At 43.0% G+C, this 20,863-nt stretch overlaps 1 protein-coding gene across 1 annotated transcript in view; it reads left to right on the top strand.

Moving 5' to 3' along the window:
- Positions 1-20,863, top strand: part of stk32a (serine/threonine kinase 32A) — a 99,632-nt gene that overhangs the window by 20,838 nt on the left and 57,931 nt on the right. The window contains exon 4 of the mRNA XM_080781258.1: positions 14,681-14,854. Coding sequence (XP_080637384.1) covers positions 14,681-14,854 — 174 coding nt within the window. The remainder of the gene's footprint in view (positions 1-14,680; positions 14,855-20,863) is intronic.

The following is a 20,863-nucleotide window of genomic DNA, read 5'->3' as shown; positions in this document are numbered from 1 at the left end:
GAGGCCCTTTTGCATGACGGTGGCCCGGGGGCCCATAATTTCTAGATCCGCCTATGGTTGAACGCATGTGTGGTAGAGAAGACAGGGACACGTGAACGGGGAGAGGGGCAGAAGATGAGGGAATTAAACACTTTTAACGTGGTATCCCGATTTTGGGCAGGTTATCATAGGCGGAAATAATTGAAACAAAAGCTGAACGTGGCCATTTCCCGCAAAATGTATTCATTTTTAGACATGTGTTTGTTTATGGTTTGTCCATAAACAGAATGTACTGTACCTGAATATTCGGAAATTGTCGACATTAGGTAAAGCTCACAGCATCATGTATGTAAGGAACTATTTTGAGTGTAAATTCAACTCATCGTCTGCTCAATGCGGGAAAAAACAACCACTGATGTGTCAAGAGGCAGAGAGAGATACAGTTGTAAATCGTTATAACTTCTAGCCGCAGGTGCTGGAATGGCAAACAACGTGGGGGAGAATTAATGGTGGGAGCGGCCATACGGTTTCCTATAGGGTGGCTGTGGTATAACGGCTTGTGATTGGTTGTCAGTGGAGTAGGGAGCGCTGGGCGCTGTTTCGGACCGCACACAAGTGGTTATATAACTTATATACCTAAACCTATACGCTAACCTCACAAAACGATGGCTAAACCTAACCTTAACCCTAACCTAAACCTTAACCATAATGATATAACATAATATACAAACTTAAAGAAAAAAATCACACCTGTGTGAACTGAATGGTGCAACTCATTAGCAGGCAACAGTGCAGCACTATCTCTCTCTCTGTTTCTGGCACAACAGCGCCCCTACTGGTACTCATTAACGTCACATAGGTTAACACAGACATTGCTGTTCCTTGGAGTGGTTGCACCACTCAAAAAGTACATAAACTACAAACAAACAAAATACTTACTCGGACAGGACACTCCACGCGCACAGATTTTCTATACACCTATTACCGAAAAGATCCGAGCACGTAGACTATACCGTACGAGATTCCAGCAGGGAGACCAATTGTCTCTGACTGTGGTAGTGAAACGTATCAAACGGCTAAATATATTGAACACTTTCTGAACCCCCCCCCCCCGTCTATAAAACATCCTAGCTATATCAAGGCCATAAACGTACCATAAAATAACATTTTTATTTTCAATCGATATAGTTTGAACACAAACATCGAAACAGAAGCGGGAATACAGGCAGTGAAGGAAGTCTTCAATAAATATCCAGACAGGAAACGCCCTGACGCAGAACTACTGGAATTATTGAACCTAAATCTGACCGATTTGTTATTTAATTTAACAAGAAATGATATCTCCAAATCAAAGGCACAGCCATGGGGAAAAGGTTTCCCCCCCTCCTATGCAAATATTTACATTTTGTGCTTGCTTTGTGGCAAGACACAGCTCAAAAAAAAAAAAAGCAAACTCAAACCAACACAATATTATAGATCTTTGGTGGGAACACACCAAAGAGGACTTCCAAGCTTGTATTACTAAACACACACCATATATCAATTACAATCAAATACGTGACTACTAGCACACAAAAAACGTGAATATGTAAATATCCTAAAATTCCTTTTGAAAAGCACATTGTACCTTTTTGACTCTTTTATTTGCACCTCTATGCTCAACATTCTTGTAACGATTTTTATGTTACAAGGCATATAACCCAAAAGGGTTTCACATCAAATCGTGTGGAGATGAGTGTACACCCATTTTTTGATAGTTTGATAAATGTTGCAAAGAGGGAGAACAGGGAAGATAACGAGATGAGAGCGGATAAGAGATAGACTGAGAAAGAGAGAGAGAGAGACTGAGATACAGAGGAGAATTCCAGACGACTCGCCCCTTTACCAACTCGCCCCCGCAACAGTGTTAATGTAGTTACACAGTTAATTTAGTATTTCCCTCCCTCCCTGAAATCTGAAATTATCTTGTATACAGATTTATTTGATTATATAGTAGTCGATCTCTATACTCTGTAAAACATGAGACAGAGACGGTGACTGCTTAATTGAGTTAATGTAGGACCTTCCAGCAGTTAATTTCGTTTTATTAAACACATTTCTTCCATATGTAGCCCATGCTTAAGTAATGGCATCATGATGCCATTATGCCCATGGATATACAGAGTGAACTTAACAATTATAAATGAATATAATACCTTTTATATAATCACCAACATGAATTCATGTTTGTTATTTACAGCTATATGTAGTCGGGCGAGATGGAAAAGGGGCGAACGTGCCGTAAAAGACTGTGCACCGTAAAGTGAGCAAGAGAATAGCGGATTAAAAAAACAGGCTCGACGCCAAGACAGGCTAATGAAAATGTCTGCACCATTTCACCATAATTGTGAAGGTGCAACTCCGACTACCACTCTAGGTTCCATGTGCAACCAGCTGGCTAAAGCCTGCATCTCTCAAACGTTTTCACTTCAAGGATCCCTCAACTTGATACACATTAGGCCACCAACCCCCAGTTGATACTTTTTGTTTTCTTTTTCTGGGACCCCAATATACACTGTAACACACACACACACACACACACACACACACACGATTTACTACTTTCAAAAGATTTTATCAGTTTTTTCCCATTATTATTTTATGGGATGTTATGTGTTATAGGGCCTTTAAAAGTCATGCACTCTAACCACATCTCTGTCTCTGGATGAAACTCTCTCTCTCTCTCTCTCTCTCTCTCTCTCTCTCTCTCTCTCTCTCTCTCTCTCTCTCTCTCTCTCTCTCTCTCTCTCTCTCTCTCTCTCTCTCTCTCTCTCTCTCTCTCTCTCTCTCTCTCTCTCTCTCTCTCCCTCTCTCTAACATGGGTAATGGTGATTTATGGCCTTCCAGGTCTGCCAGAGTCCATGTCTAAATGTAATTACAGTTAATATCAATGTCAAAATACCAAATCTAACGAGGTGGCGCAGTGGAGAAAATGCACCATTACCCTGACTCTTACCCCGGATTCTCAGTATTCTCAGTGTGCGTGCGTGCGTGCGGCTCAGTATGAGCAAGATGAGTAAGAGTGCGAGGTGAGTGTGCTGCATGGACCACTATCGATTCAGACATGTTCAAAATAGGAAAATGTTCACATGACGACATCGTACGACAAAGAGTTTTGTTCCTGATCCTCTGATGTCTCTATTGAAATCTTTGTACTTCTTATGTTTATATATATATTTATATCACAGAAAAGGCGAGTATTTAAAAAACATTGAGTGAACAACTCATTATAACACTCACCATAGGTGAGGACATTCTTATTTTCACCATTAAAGTCTGTTCACAAGTGTTGCCGACCAAGTTCAACTTGGCAACCTGGTATCCATCAGCACACGACCCACACTGCATCCATCCAGTACCACATGACAAAGAAACAGTCGCACACATCTTGCAGCCACTATAAAAGACCCTACATTGCCAGACATGACCGTCTGGTGGACCTGGTCTCAGACAAGATCAGAGGAGTACAGGACAGGACAACAAGAATATATAAACACAGCACTGTAAAATGGACTGCTTTGATCACAATGACACACATTCACAGTCAATTCACTACAAGATATTAAAAATACCCCAGATATTGTGTTCATCAATGAAATTAGAAAAACTGCCACTATCTTTGAAATAGGCTGCCCATTTGATTTGTATAATAAATAAATTGAGTGACGGAATATGAACATCTCATGTCACAATTATTGTTGCTAAAGTAATTGCGATTAAAGGACCTATAACATAAATGTCAACCTTTTCAATTTCATATCAGGCTTTCATATCATATAGGTGCTTTAATGGAAATTGCTCTCAGGAACAGCTCAACAAATTTTGTCCTCATCATGATGTCATCAATGTCACCCTACTTTGTAAAATTCCTCCTCTTCTTCAGTCAGATTTTCCAAGTTGGCATAGAATGGAAACAAGCCTAGTTTTATCTAGCATCAGTATCATAATGACTCAAATATTAAATAATCAGCACCCCCACCAGGACATTGTGGTACTGCAGCTAAAACTGCTTTCAAAGTCCAGAAAGAAATGACAAGGACTGGTTATATCAGAGTGGTGATTGAGGCTCAAACCATTAGAAATTACTTTGAGGGACATAGACAATATGATATTAAATATTAAAAGCAGTTTTAAAATGCATGTTATTTGCACTTTAACAATATTATTGCAATGATCAAAATAAGCTTAAAACTCTTAAAATACTACTTTTGTTAACCACTTGAAACAACCCATCATCCCTATTCTGGTGTGAAAGTTAACTCACTGTTGAATATAGACACGTGTTCATGACTGCCGTATGCACTGCACGTTCGTCACAGAGGTCTGACATTGGCCATATGCAAACACCAATACTGTGCCACTACGTCAGAGAGAGGAAGGTTTAAACTAATAAAAAGCCCTTTGTGAGCAAATCACCCCCGAGTGAATTGTCAGTGGAGACCAAGGACTCCAAGGTATTATATTATTTTAATTGGGATAGAGTTAGTGCTGACAACAATACAAATCGATTTCTGCACCAACAAAGCTGTATACTGTCCAATTCATTCTGTTCCAGAGCTGCTGACTTGTGCTCGAGCATGCGCTATACAGTAAATCATACAGAGCACCTGATCAAAAGCCTCTGAGATTATCGCACATTCAAAAGGCACTAAAGTTCAAGTAAAAAGAAAAGCAGTGGAGTCTTTGGGGGCGACCCGATATAGCCGAGTGGTTGCTGACTGTGCATATACCACATGGGCGGATAGAAGGTCCCTGGCATATGATTCCTGGCTAGACGTTCTCCACTTGCATGGTTCCCGAGTACGCCTTAGAGAAGTATTTTCCCATCAACTGAAACTCTGCTGTCTGAAATTCCTCTGATAGCTCTGAGGGGGATTAGCTTAGTTTTGAGAAATGGCTGTTGCACCAACGACAACACGCATATCAACAACAGTTTAGTAACTTGGCAATCTTGATTAATGCTTCAGTGATGCTGAAAGGGGAGCTGTCGCCAACCTCTCAAGGTCAGCATGTCTGTCCTACGGGTACGCTAAATGTATTGTGTATGTGTTGGCACATGCTCTGGCATTGCTTGCAATGCAATATGGGCTTTCTCTTGTATGTTTTTCCTTTCCTTGTTTATTTGCCTCAAATGTGAAGTATTTCCAAACAGAACTCATGCTGCCATCTATATGTCGTAGAAATCGGTTGAGGAGGCTCTGCACTTGCCATCTTTAATGAGCTTAAACACCATAACAAACCGTAACAATAACCATAACAAACCGGTTTAACCGGAGAGAATGAGATGAGTGGTGAGCAGAAATGGCAGTATTAGATTCCCCAACAGATAAGGCGACCCTATATTTATAAAAAATACCATGCAGCTCAGTGGCCTTGTGGTTAGAGTGTCCGCCCTGAAACTGGGAGGTCGGGTTCGATCCCTGGCCGGGTCATACCAAAGACTGTAAAAATGGGACCCAGTGCCTCCCTGCTCAACTCAGCATCAAGGGTTGGATTGGGGGTAAGTCCTACGACATACTAGCGTCATGTCCAGGGCAAGCTGCCTCACACTACAGAATCAGGAGATAGGCTCCTGCCCTATGGGCCTCATGGCTCGGCAAGGCTACTTACTATATTTATAAATGCTCCATTGTACAATAAACAGCAAGCCAATATATATTTTTAAGACTGTCTCTGATTCATGGAGAATTAAAGATGCTTGCGCAACGATGCTTCCAGTCAACACATCCAATAAAGAAAGTGGATGATCAAATTAGGAAGCCAAATTGAAAAATGAAAGATCCAAGTAAACGTGGAATTACCCATTCAGGGCGGGAACCCCTTTAGGTGTTTTAAGCATCATGTTATACTTTAGCTATTGAAAAATAGCAGATCAAGCTCATAGCACGCCGCGCTATACGAGCTTGTAGGTCTGCTATTTTTGAAAAATCGTGAAAATGTGACACAAATCTTTGAATATATATTCTTTCAGAGCAAACATTTTTGCCTCTGGGGGTATGTATATGCAAATATCATGACCAATGGCATTGCAAGACTAAACAATGAACACCAATGATGATGTTTAGGTGAAAAAATAACAGCAAATAAATATATTAATTAAGTAATTAATAAAAAAAAGAAAGTTGACCAAAAGCATGGCTGGGGCTTGCAGGGTTAACTCAAATCTTTGCTTCTGGGGGGGGGTCCCGGGAACAATGGGGGTCGGAGGCCAAATACATATAATTCTGGGGGTCCATGAAATAGTTTGAGAACCACTGACATAGAAACAGGTTTTTTTGAAAACTGTCATGATTTAGAAGAGGAGGAAGGGAATGGTGAGTAATCCTAACAGCACTGGGGAGTTTGGTTTGCTTGCGAGACAGACAGACAGAAAAACGTCCCTCGTATGATGGAGGCTAAAGTGCTTTCAGTTTCTAACAACTTTTGTGCCTGGTATGGGGGCCTGTGGGAGAGGGAACACGGAAATGTAATTGAAGAAAAAGAGCAGGGTTTCTACAACCTCTGGAGTCTGGACTCACAGAGAACCCCTGTAAGCACTGTAAGAAATTACCATCCCACAACTTTCGTCTCTTAAAGATGGAGTGCCGTGATTTTTTCCTCCCGTTTTTCATGTGTTTATGAGGTGATATAGTAGTTCATTAGATCCCTTGGTGTGGTTGTTATGTGCAATGGTGTCTTCCCTTTGTATTTAGGGTTTCATCCTGGAGGATGGAACCTTGACAGTCAAATGTGCCAAAAACAGTGATATAGTGACATCACAATATCATCCCCTGCCCTAACCCCTCCAACTTTATCAACAGTTGTGGGTGCGGCTTCAGTTCGGCTTCAAATACAAATACTGTCAACTTCTTTTAAATAATTATTTCTCCTTATATAATATTAATAATAATAATAAATCACAGCACTCCATCTTTAACAGAACTAATATGCCCATACGATAAATACATAAACACTATGGGCTGTATTTTGCGTGTCTTAAGTACCAGGTCTTATTCCCTAACTTGAGTAAACTAAAGACCTGGAGGCGTGATCAATTCTCTTTGGCCACTCCGAATAACCAAATGGCATCGCCTCCAGGTCTTTAGTTTACTCAAGTTAGGGAATAAGACCTGGTACTTAAGACACGCAAAATACAGCCCTATTTCTCCGGCAGGAAAATTAGCAATTCGATTTAGAGTGATGTGTCGTAAATAACTGTGACAGCAAACCTCATCTCAACTCATTAACTACAGCTCTGCTCCATGAAGTGTACTTATACGTGGTGTGTGTGTGTGTCTTTTTTGTGCATGTGAGCGCGGACACACGCGCGCGTGTGTGTGTGTGTCTTGTTTGTGCATGTGAGCGCGTGCATGCTTGTGTGCCCGCGTGCGTGCACAAAAAAAGTATTCTGAAAAGAAGAGGTTGGACTCCACTGGTGTAGATGTACTGTATAGCTGTCTAAAACACAGTGCTGATGTACGGTGTCGGACAGAAAAAAATAACTTCACAGGGGGAAAAAACAAGCCCATAGTTGCTTATATAATAAGAAGCACACTTGGCAACACTGCTGACGTGCTGTATCTGTCTAGCATGGGACATGTAGCTGTCCAGCATGTGTACTGTAGGCCTACTGTAGCTGTGTAACATGGTGCACAGATGTGCACCACACAGTGGTTTTCAAACATTTTCATGTCAAGGACCCCCATATATTTACCCACAGATCCCCATTTGAAAATATTTTCAAAACAGGCTCATAACACATTGACTGACTGACTGACTGACTGACTGACTGACTGATTGATTGCTTGATTGATTGATTGATTGATTGACTGATTGACTGACAACAAGCATAATTATGTACAACACAGTTGCAAGTTGCATCTACATACATACAGTATTTAAAAAAACTAGAACTACTAGACCCAATCAATTTGTAAGCCTGTAGATTGGCTATTTTCTAATAGCTGACATAAAATAAGCTAAAAAGTGGTTACATTGATTCTGATGTAATCGATTCCATGCCACCATTGATTCGCTCGTATCTGGCACAGATAGGGAACAGATCGGGGGAAATACCCGATCTACAAGACAACAACGCGTCGCACTGCGACACGTTGTGAGCTTGTAGATCTGCTATTTTCCAGGGTTTAAACCCCAGGGGGAACCTGCTGTTCATGAGGTGGACAGCCGGCGGGGGATTGGGGCTTAAGAGGGTTTTAAGCTCTATATACTAGATTGCTCGAGTTTGGCATACCGGTAGATTGTGTTAACAAAGTTGCTTGGAGCCCCTGGAACCCACTTAAATAGCCCTGGGGGTCCCCGGACCCCACTTTGAGAAACGTGGCAGATATAGCTATAGCTGCGTAGCCCCCCCCCCCCCCCCAGTGATTCTCAACCCTTTTAATTTCAAGGAACAATTCATAATTCATAATAATTTCTCAATAATTCATCATTTCAAATATGCATTAGGCCAAGGCACTGAACCCCATTGGACCCCGATCTACCCAATCCTTAGTGTCATGGTGACTCTGACTGTACAAATGGAAGGGGCCATTTGGTTCCATTTATACAGTGGTGGAGTTACAGACTACTCAAGGAGCCCCGTGGGTCACGCTGAGAGCCAGTGTTCTTAACCCACGCCCAGCTGCCGAGGAAGACGTCTCCATCCTCATTTTCAGCTTCACTTATCACAGTCCAGGGTCCTAAATATTTCAGGTGCTCAGTTTTGCTTTTGCAGAGCCGTCGACCTGCCGTGTCTTGTATTTATGGGCCTGTTATAATGGCTTTTTCCACTATTTTGTCTTGCCATGGAGTAGTGGTTAAGAAAATGCTTTTTTTCCCCTCCAATGCAAATTGAAGTCTGCACTCATCACTCGTCTGGATTGTCACTCTTTTCCATCTAACGGCGACTGTCTGCATGTTGTAACCTTTCACGCCATCCTCCGGTGTGTCTCGGAGCTACAGACTCTCTGAGGGGGGGAACCTCAGCCCTTCCTCTCAGACCTGGAGAGACCCCGTAAAGTCCCTGTCCTTCACACACTCCTGCGAACCTGCACACGTCTGTTTTTGTCACATCCCTGTTCACTCCTATACTTATTTTGAGAGAGAGAGAGAGAGCCCAGAGAGATAGACAGAGAGGGAGAGAGAGAGAGGGGGGAGGAGACATGAGACAGACTCCCAACAAGTTATGTCTGTCATGTGCGTCAGAATGATTGATACCGTGGCAGATGGGTTCAGCCGCTCAGGTACACCACACACACACACCGCTATGGGGGCGGAAGCGTCTATACTTTGTGTGCAGGATTCATGCCAGGAGAGCCACGCACGCCGCACTCCTGTGAGCCATTACCATAACGAGGAGGAGACCAGAGCAGATGATGAGTCCTACTATCACGTCCTATATATCACCACGGTTCTACTCTTAGCACTTTCTTCTTCAGAGGTGTTATTATAGCAGCTCGGAGGAAACGAGGTCCTCGCTGGAGGACCTCAGTATGCAGTCAGAGAGTTGGGGAGATTGAGGCAAATCCTCATATACTCCATTTATTTTCATACCATCTCTCCGTGGTAACTTCCCATTAGGCTGCTGGTTCCAGTGATTTTACTGTCACAACGCATCTTACTCCACCAATAAATAATATAATAATGAATCATACGGATGCACAGTGGTGCAATAGGTACTCAAGTAAAAGTCCTGTATTCAAGTACAAAAGTATTGGCATCACAAGTACTCAGTGAATGGCCCTTTTCTTTTTTTAACCTGTGTTCAAATCTTTCAAAAGAAAATAGCAGATCTACAAGCTCACACTATTTGCCTATGAGATGTATAGTGAAGTATCACAAAATGGAAATACTCAAGTAAAGTCAAAGGATCGGAGGCTGCAGGGGGCAGGTGAACACATTTTGGGAGATGGAGAAATGTAATGGTTTGCATCACTTTATCTCTAGAATTTCAGTTCAAAAGTTCAAATTGCCCCCCGATTAATAATTAACCCAACTCTTTGAACTCATGACTTTCCGTGACTCATGTCACGGAACAGACTGTGCTATGATTTGCCCAGTGGTCACTTTGCAGTTTGCATGGTGTGAAGTGCAACTGTGAGTTTCACAGACAGCCCTTTTTTTTCCAGGCCCCTGAAGCCACTGGCAGCCAGACATCAAGTGGTCTCAGCATCATGTGAGCCTCGGTATAGACAGGCTGGAGTCAGCTCAATCAATCCCCCCTCCCCCTTAAACAACACCATGCACACAAAACACCGCCTCCGGCTAATTGGCGTCGAGACTGGTTGAGGACAAGAAGGAAACCGATGTCGGTGCACATAAAAGCACCGGCATGAGCCGCGGAGACGGCTTATGGCAAAATGTTTGGCAGTGTATGAAGAACCCTGCGGTAGAGAACCAGTATACCGAATGACACGGACGCTAGAATGAACCGACTCGTGAAACTCCGCAGAAAGAGCTGGGAATGTGTGCACTCGGATATAGTGTTGAGAGATGGTCCTTTTACCATACCAACTTCAGGGAAGATGTTAACCACATAATACTATGTACTTAGTCGACTGGGGTCTCCCAGGGCTCCATGCTAGTTACTCCAGTAGTTCCCTTCTCTTTGTCTGTTTGTTCACCCCGAGGAGAGGGGGGGGGGGGGGGTCGTGTGGCGCAGTGGTAAAGTGCCTTCCCACCACCACGGAGGCTGTGGGTTCAAATCCACCGTGGTGCATCCGGCTTTATCGAGTGTGACTATACCTATAAACAATTGGCCCGTGTTCGGGGGAAGGGAAGCCGGAGGGCAGGGCAGGGATCTAATAAAATGTCCACCACCGAATAAGGACACACTCGCCCTAGAAGAGTGTGTGTGTGTGTGCCCATCCACACATCTTCTTTTTCCAGAGGCTAATTGCCTGAGCATTGAAAGGCAGAAAGTACAGCCCCAGTGGGAAGCCAGCCATGTAAAATCAATGGCGATTTGTGCGATGGCTCCTCAAGTGAGAGGCCAGTGGGCCGTGTGCTGCTGAGGCAGGCATGCCGTGCAGGCCACAGCTTGATTGATGCATGAATACTAGATGGATGATTCTGCCAAGTCAGAAGCTCACCTGCATACGGATACACTTAAGAGACATGCAGGTCCACAGTACAAGTACATGTATGCATGCACACGCACGTGCACATCCGCACGCGCGCGCGCACACACACACACACACACACACACACACACACACACACACACACACACACACACACAGAGTAAAACGTATTAAAGCCTAGCTGCTTTAATGTAGCCCAGTCACATACTGTATTTTCTCTTACTTATGCGTGTCCACATACACAGACACACAGACGCACGCACGCACACACACACATAATTACATTTGTTGCTCAACACAGATTTTACTGAATTTAATCCAATGTGTCCCTATACTGGAGTAGGGAGTTATATATGTATATGTACTTGATCCGCTTTTTTCTGACTGTACCAAATATATTCGCCAAAATACTAAAAATAGCAAAGTTGTTTGTAGCTCAGCGAATGTTCCCCCCAGCACCTGAGGTTAAAAGGGGTTAACTCCTCAAGAGACTCAAGACATGACAGGTGAATGCCTCTTTCAGACTCTTGAGTTGCTTGTCTGACATGACAGTCCAGTGTTCTCTCGGGGCAATTTTAGATTGTCTGATGATGTCTACGACATCTAAGAGGCTAATGGACGACTTTAACCAGACTGATGGACAGATAAGCCATATTTGTTCAAGTCCTGTGTCTTTCTGTGGACTGGTGGTGTATCGATTTTTGGAGGTGGTGATGTAGACAGAGTGTTGCCAAGTAAGATTTCTCTGGAAGGAAGAGCAGCATTTCAGTGTTAGGTCTGAAACTATCAGGGTGACAAACCAATGGTCCATTGCTTATCAAAAACAGCTAAAAGGTGTCATCGGTTGCCTGGTGGTTGGAAATACTGTCCAGTAAGGGTCACGTGTTTCACGGTGTTTTGCAACCGCCACTTCCATGTTGATGGAAGTGTCCTTGAACCGGTCACTGGACTGCTGTATGCTTATGTCTGCCCTGACCCCTCAGAAGATAAAATGTACAGTATGCTAGTCTCAGTTTCACCTGTCTTTTCGAAACCACATTCTATACGCCATCTGTTCCGTATAAAGGTTTATGGTGTATACAAAGAGGCCCACTGAGAAGAGAAGTGAAACATAGCTTTTATTTGTATATTTTCTACCACTATAAAAGTGAATAAAAGTCACATCAACACCAAAAGTTATTGATATTATTGATTTCACCTCCTCCCGCATGAATGGGAAGCAGCTCACACCTCATCCATTATCTACTAGTCCAACTCTCTTTGCTTAATATGCTGTAGTCCCTGTAATCTGTCCGATATTTCATATTCCATCCTAATTGCCTAACATTGGTTTCCGAAGTTTGCAGGATTGGCCCGTTCTGAACAAAAAGCCTCAAATCATGAACGCAGCGTGCAATTTACGTGACATTTTTCACACATTTTCCTACTAGGCAGAGGAATAAATAAAGGTGGATTTTTGCTAAACACATTTCTGGAACAAAATGCCTCAAATTGTCAAAGGAGTGAGAAGAAATAGCACCCTTTTCACATTGGCCTATTAGAGCGCCACCAGGAGGCCACGATAACCTGATCTGGCCTGCAGGTGGAGACCTGTGCCCTGAGGCGCACTTTTTCTAGTTTACCTATGAATCCTTTTCTGCTTCATATCACGTAAAGATGCAGACAGGACTATTGTGTCGGACCTGTCAGTACCCATAAGCTAACAAAGGCGTTTCCTTGAATTTCTGTTTCTGACTTGCAGGCCGCATTCCAGCATTAAGTGTGTGCCTCAGGTATGGTGCTGCGATTGTGTGTCAGAAATGTTTGAATAGGTCCTGGGCCGTGGCTCAGCGGTCCAGGCACCTTGGCTGCCTGGCTGGTAACCCAGTCTGGCAGTGTGCTGCGGGTTTGACTCCCGATCCCGACGGCCTTTACTGCATGTCACCCCCCCCCCCCATCTCTCTCAGCCTACTGCCTGTCCCTCCATAAAACATATAAAACAAAGGTGAAAGCCACAAAAAATGTTTGAATAGTGCTTTGAGCATTGTGGTGTCAGTCATGACGTCTAGACTCTAGTACCTTGGAGACCTCTGGAAGCTTTGTGAGGACTTTAATAAGGTCCTTGGCTGCCTTTCATTACGTGGTATTCATTATGGTGAGGGTACGCTTGTTGAGCCATTGCTTTCGTACCTCAGCCATGACTCAGCCTTTATATTTGTCTGAACTTTTGGAGCCCTATACACCCCTCAAAGGGCACCGAGGTCAGCCAACGAGTTGCCGAAGGTTCCCGGAACCCTGAAGAGTAAGGAATGACCGCGCAATTACTGCTGCCGCCCCTAGCCTTTGGCCTACCCTTCTATTATACAGTAAGAAGTGCCATTTCTACAAAGACTTTTTAAATTCCCGCCCTGTACAGCACTTCGATTATAAATAAAGCTTGATTTGATGACTATAATCAACCTGTCCAAAAGCACACGCGAGACCTTTTTCGTCCTCGCTGTTGCTGCCATGATGTGCAAACCCACCTTCCAAGAGCAGACCAATCAGGAACTTGCGTGTATTCTCACATTCCCGAAATCAGTACAGCTATTGAATGGGATTAATCTGAAACCATAAAACTCTCTCAACTTTGGTGATGTAAAGCGACGCAACACTCAGCACTAGGCATGTAACGATATATCGTATATCGATATATATCGATATTAATCGATGTGATGTGAAAGTGAGCTTTAGTCATATTCCATCATATTCAAGTGCTTTTGGAGAGAAATGATAGTCACTTTCAGTAGTAGAGCACTGTAGAGGGGAGCTGTGTGTGTACAGGTGATGATGGTCGATGATGCTCATCAAGGAAGGCAATTATGTTTCTGCACTGTCAAAAGTAATGCTACTTCTTTTGCAATGTAGTTAAATAAAAAATCTCAGGGGGGAAGATAAATTATATAAAATTTAAAAAACGGAAATTTTTCGTGAACCTCATATCGTGATACGAATCGTATCGTGAGTTGAGTGAATCGTTACATGCCTACTCAGCAGTGATTTCATTGAGATAAATCTTGTGTCCCTATAGTGAATGATTATAAAAATCTCTATAAACTGGCATGTACTATATGAATCCTTATATGCCTAATATTAAGAAGGGAAAGAATTTAGGAGTAAGAAATATAGTCTGCAACACTGGTAAGGAAGAACTCAGCTTCACTGGTTTATTAATTCATCGTTTCGATCACTGGGATCTTCTTCAGAAAGAATTTAGGAGAGCAACTGTTAATCAAACTAATGAATTTAATGGATTATTAAAAATAAATATATTTGACTAATAATCGATGTTGGAAAGAAAAATCATATAATTCATCTAAAACAAATCTTAAAAATGTTTTATTAAAGAAAATATAAATTAAAATGCACTTCTCAGTTATTCCATCCGAATAGGTAATCGAAAGAACAATCGCTATACGAAATAAATGTATGAGTTGCATCCCTAAAATACTTTGTGCTGTATTATGAGCTTGTAGATCTGCTATTTTCTTGATCGGCAAGTGGGCCCCAGACTCCGCAACCATAGAGGGAAATGGGTTCTAATCTATCTCTCTCTCTCTCTCTCTCTCTCCCTCTCCCAGGTACTCCTTCCAGGACGAGGAGGACATGTTCATGGTGGTGGACCTGCTGTTAGGAGGTGACCTGCGCTACCACCTGCAGCAGAACGTGCACTTCTCCGAGGTGACGGTGAAGCTCTACATCTGCGAGGTGGCCCTGGCGCTGGGCTACCTGCGCAGCAAGCGCATCATACACAGGTAGGATATGGACAGACAGCTCATTTAACTCTGAGAGTGTACGAATGGAACCAAATTGACCTGTAAGGGTAAATTTGTTTTATTTTGTACACTCTCAGTATACCCCATGGTGGTCCCTGAACCCGACATTGAAAAAGAGTGCACAAAAAGGTTTTGTTGAAGGTTTGGCTATACTAACCTATGCAAGCATGGTGAATAAAACGTTTTCCAGTGAGCTGTTGCTTCAGGCTCATTCGTTCATCACAGGGTTTTTCACCACTAAGCTGATTCACATTCAGTAGTTGTACGACTTCAGTCCAGTTAGCCAAAGAGCAGGGTCCACTCAAGCAGTAGAATTGTAGAATTTAAGTTAATTGCCTTGCTCAAATGCGCCTTAACAGAGAGAAAGGAACAAGAAGGGGGTCAGCCCTATATATTCTACAAGAACCACAGTATGGCTGTTTATAGCATCCATCCTCGACTCTGTCTGCACTCCCTTGGGTCCTCAGCTAAATACACCCACCAAGAGTGAAGTCGATCAGATGAACAGTGTTCGAGCTACACAAAAGGAAGTCAGATAGACATGCAGAAAGATAGATTCCTGGAATTTATAAATAGCTTCTCCAGTTTAGTTTTTTCCTGCACTGCTGTTTTTCACACAACAGCCTCCAACTGCTATACCTCACCCAATATATTTTCCTCCATCTGTTCCTTTTCTGCCACCTCTCCGGCTTGTCTTTCTCCTGCCTTTCCCACTGATGAAGCGAGCAGTCACTGTCTGTGCTTCGCTTCTCCTTTGCTCTCCACCCTCGCCTGTTGTTCCACCGTGCTGCTGTGAGTGCTCTGCCCCCCCAGCACGGCAAGGTCAAACAGGCTTGACATGGAGGCCATACCTGACACAACATTTTAGCCTGAGACAGCTGAGTAAGATATTCATGAAACACCTCACTTATGCTGCCCCCGCACGCTCAACCCAATCTGCAAAATGCGTATTAAGTGCTTTTCGGGCAGAAATATGTGCTGCATCATACAGCAGACGTGGCTACAGCCCAAAGCTATCATTTTAAGTTGTTTAAATCACTCTTGGTGCATGGGTAATTCTGTTAGAGTCGAGACAATATGAGAAAATACAGTGTGCGTTACATGGGGGTAAACCGCGGGTTCTCAACATGTGGTTTAGGTGATCACCAGGGGTCCTGAGGAGTTACAGGTCTGTAACACCTGGACTGTACACATGTATGTATTTGGTTCCATTTGTACACTCTCAGAGTTAAAGTTGCAATTAGGAGTAGATTGAGGGCCCAGAGAAGAAAAAAAAGAAGAAAAGGAAATCAAAGGTGGTCCTAAATCCTAATGCATATTAAACTAGGGCTCCTTGAATCACTGGTGTGAACTGAATGACTTAGGAATGTTTGAAATGTTGACCAGATGAAGACAGCTGAAGGCTGTCAGTCCTTATTTGCTTTATACGTATCAAATTCAGTTCGGACATGAAAGACTGTAGGTGAACCTTTTCATCTTTGAGACAACTTGAGATTAGTGTCTTGTACAAGTCAGCATTTTCCCAGACAGGTGAGACTGGTCTCTGTGGTGTCTTTTTTGAGGCTGCTGGAGTGAGGCGTGAACAAGCAGGTTAATGCACACGCACGCACGCACAATTCATCCATCCAACCGTTCTTCCTTCAATCATCCATCCATCCATCCATCCCAGGGCGTAGTTTGCCTTTTTTGTCCAGTGGGTTTTTGTAATAAACATTTACAGTATGTAACAGACTATGTAAGATACTAGTCTAAAATTAAGTAAACACTCAGAAAACACTGTGCACATTTTGATCTATACAATGCCATTTAGACATTTAAAGGCTTAATATAATGACAAAAAAATTAGTTTAAATGCAACTGAGAACTTTGGTCAACTTCTACATGGTCGTTTGGTCGCAAAAATGACCTAGCTGTTCCATCCATCCAGTAGAACAGTTCCCTAACTAACCCCATAGCACCCTTCTACCTCTGACCAATTAACCAGCAGAGCAAAGAGAAAGACCTTGCAATACTGAGTACACCACTACTAATGGTGGGCTTCACTGCTACAGAGCACACCAATTCATCAAGCTCCCTGGATAACAAATAACGCCATTTAAAAGGACGACTTAGATTACTCACTTTTTATTCTGTCTCACAAACCCCAAGGGAGAGACCAAGATAAAAGGAAAACGAGAGAAAGAGAGAGAGAGAGAGAGAGATAGAGGAATTATCAATGCGAATTTGCTTATTCATCCGCTCTATGTAGCTATATGCATATTTAAATGATGAATTCTATTTCTGCAGTTGAGTGCGGTGGCGCAGGTGCCTGTGTCGTGTGTCTAGATGGAATCGGCGACTTTCCAATCTGCATTCATTAGCCTCAAAGTGGAAGTGGCGCAGGAGTGCTAATTCTCATCTCATCTCTATGGAAATTCAGTGTAGGATTTCTTCTCTCAGACGGGTTTGTGTTGACGTTGGTGCGGTGGCTGTGTTTTGTGTGTGTCCTCGCTGTGGGATGGAAATCTCATCGAAACTGGGAAAAAAATTACATTTGTTGGATAGATCCAAATATCTAAATAGTAAAACATAATACCTAGGTAATATATATAATATATAGGAGGAAGAACTTTTTCCAAAAAGTGTACAGTATTTGTTAAAATCATGCTTTTATGTGGACACGCCCACCAGTTTATTAAGTATGCCTGGTTTGCCTGGTGGGTGGTGGTGGGTGGTGATCCACCTGAACTGAAGCCGCACCCACAGCTGTAGTTTTATGATAAAGGGGGAGGGGTTAGGGGAGGGGCTGATAGTGTGATGTCACTATATTACTGTTTATTTCATTGGCCCGTTTGACTGTCAAGGGTTCAGCCTCCAGGAAGAAACCCTCAATACAAAATACACCATTGCACATAAAAACGTCTCCAGGGTGTCTAATAATTAAAGTACTGTCACCTCATAGACACATGAAACACTGGCAAAATACAAAAGTTGTGGCACTGGTCTTAAGTATTAATCAACAAGAGCTTGTTAATACTTTTGATCGGTTAAATATTTATAAAATCCATGGACACACTTTCCACGTAACCACTTTCACTTGAAAAACAATAAAACAAAAAAGCCCATCTGCAGGCTCACAACATTGTTTTGGGCTTTGCTGCCTTTGTTCGATAAAACAGTTAGAGAGACAGAAAACAAGGAGAGAACCCAGGACACGCTCGGGCATTGCTGCCTACAGTATGTGTGTGTGTGTGTGTTAACCCCTCGGCTATCGGCACCATGTAAAGCAGTTATTTTTGCTACTTTTGTGTGACACTGTAGTATGACGAAGTAGGGCATTAATTGATGTCTGTACGTAATCATCATATTTATTAATTATTATAGTAATACTAACCCATACTGATGCTGAAACTGATACAGGTGATAATGACAATAAGTGGCATACTCAAAGTGACTAACGATGCCATTTGCAAATATATGACAACACTTGACGGAATTAAGGTTTGAGGAAGGCGTCATGTCAACACGGGGAAAAGGCATCTCTGCTGACAACAACAACACACACCTCCATATTTAACTAGAGCGTTTTCCAAGAGTATGCTGTTGTACTGCAGATTCCTCTGAGAGCCGCCGGCTTTTCCATGTTAAATACAAGCATGGCCCCCGGGGGAGACTGTGACAGTGTGACAGAGAAACAATGAGGTCACCTGAAGTAGTTAGCTGCTCTCTCAACAGCACTTGGAAATTCAAGCAGGACTATATGCAAGGGATAATGTATGACGCGGCGGTATATCAAACAGCACCAGACAGTCTAGGCCTATACAGTTCACAAAAGACCATTCATCAATTGAATTCAGTCTGACCAGAAGCATGGATGAAACATTATCCCCACTGGTGATGATTACACAAAATATAGAAAAAATTACAAGAGAGGGCATATCAAAAGCTGTGGTATGGATCCCAACCAACAAATTGAACCCTGCTGAACAGTATACATTAGTTCAAGTTATAAAAAATACTCCTCAAAACGGCAAGGAACACTGAGGTCCAATGCAGATGCTTAAAACCTTAGGATGTTTTCACTCATAAAAGTCCAACGTCAACTTCAAACCAGTTGTGGGTGGGTGTTTGTTTTAGGACACGCATCACTCGGGGGAGCTTCAATTATTAACACCAGACTGAGTCTCATTTAGGGGACATCAAGTCAGACTGCACAGACATCTCTTAGAGGAAAGACTGATGGCAAATGGAAGGAAAGGACAGGCATGCATTCAAGTTAATCTGTGTCTGACTGTGTACAAAAGTGTTTCTCACCACAAGGACCACCAAATTGATGTGTATTGGCCACAAACCTCCAGTCTGTGCCATTTACCGCCCTAAGAATAGCTTTGTCAACATTCTGTGATCTTCTGGAGCTACCAAAGCGCAAGTTTTCCAGATGTGTAGTTTCTTTGACTAGCCGTTATTAGAAGTGAGGAGGGAGGAATGGATGCACGCAACATAAATGCTGGCATGCGCAGCCCTACACACAGACCCATAAGATATATGGATATAATTGGTCAGAACAATGGGCACGTCTGACGGATAGGTGCGCTCAGATGCGCTATTCTGGCGCAAACGTCTGACTGTGCCTTGAGAACAAGGAGCTGCAGAGACTGGAGGGACACATAGGCTGAGTCCTCCATCCGCGAGGACAACATGGTGACCAGCGGCCCCAGACGGATCAATCGGATTAGGGGGATTCGAGAAAGTGGCACATATACTGTAAGGATGCAGAGAATGTATATGAAAGAGCAGGAATAGTCAGAGCTGGGTTGATTAAATCATCACAGGGCTTCTACAGTATGTGTGCCCTATGCATCACTGCAGTTTATCCATACAGAGAATTGTAGATTGACAATGAGGACCACTCTCTCAAACAAAACATCCCATAGCTCAGACCCCAGATATAAAAAAAAAGACAAGCAAAACAAGACTGGACGGGGTGAAGGTGTCAGCCAGCGCTGCTCAAACTACTATGCAACATTCAATGAATGTCCGTGTGAACAGAACAATGTGTCTCGCATTTCAATGATCAAGGTTGATCAGACAGACAGACAGACAGAGGCAAGGCCTTTCTCAAAGGGCTCTTACACTGCATGAAGGCGCGCGAACATATCTCTGTGTAACCAAGTCTTTGTGTAATGAAGCTGCACTGCTAGTAGCTATAGCTACCACTCCAGAGAAGTGCACACAAGAGCACACAACAAGTTAGTGATAACACGACGACGTGTACTCAATTGATCAGTTGGATGAGTGTACTTTACAGGAGAGTTTAATGAGGTGTGATAGACCTAACAATAGACAGAAACTGCACTGTTTGTTGTAGGCACTCTCATAATAGACATTCTGTGAAAATGGCATATCTATAAACTCGTAATGTGTCGCAACATGGGCCATTGTGAGCTTGTAGATCTGCTATTTTCAGAGAAGAGATTTTGGTGCACAGGGAGAAAATGAGAGGGCCAAGGATAGACCCCTGGGGGATTCCAGTCAACTCTAGGGTGTTAGTAATTATGAATTGGCTACATAGACTGGGATCAAGTCGCTTTGCAGGTTGCTGATCCGGTCTGGGTCGAGGGCGATATGGAAATGGTGCATACATGTGTGTTTGCAACTGATCATAATATGGAAAGCGGGCTCTCAACCGGATAACACTGGGCAGGTTTTCCGCTGTGTGTATAATGCCCGGTGACGAGGCGTTACTGACTAGTAGACTGCATCACCTACTGTAGTCCAGCAGACACAAGTTCAAGTTTTCACTCTTTTACAAACGGCAGTTTGAACAGTTAGCTCAATCAATGCGTCAATAACATACTCCACACAGTCCACAGTGGCTTCGGTTAGAAACCACACGAGGCGTGCGCTGTCCTGCAGTGTCGTCCGGAACACCGTAATGGAAATTCACATGATGTCTGACCACAGGTGTTCGTAACCAGTCAATTTGTCTCAATATTTCATACAGGAAAG

This window comes from Protomyctophum bolini (genome assembly GCF_963924005.1).
Source record: "Protomyctophum bolini genome assembly, chromosome: 13".
Taxonomy (NCBI): domain Eukaryota; kingdom Metazoa; phylum Chordata; class Actinopteri; order Myctophiformes; family Myctophidae; genus Protomyctophum; species Protomyctophum bolini.
This window is presented reverse-complemented; position numbering and strand designations above follow the sequence as displayed.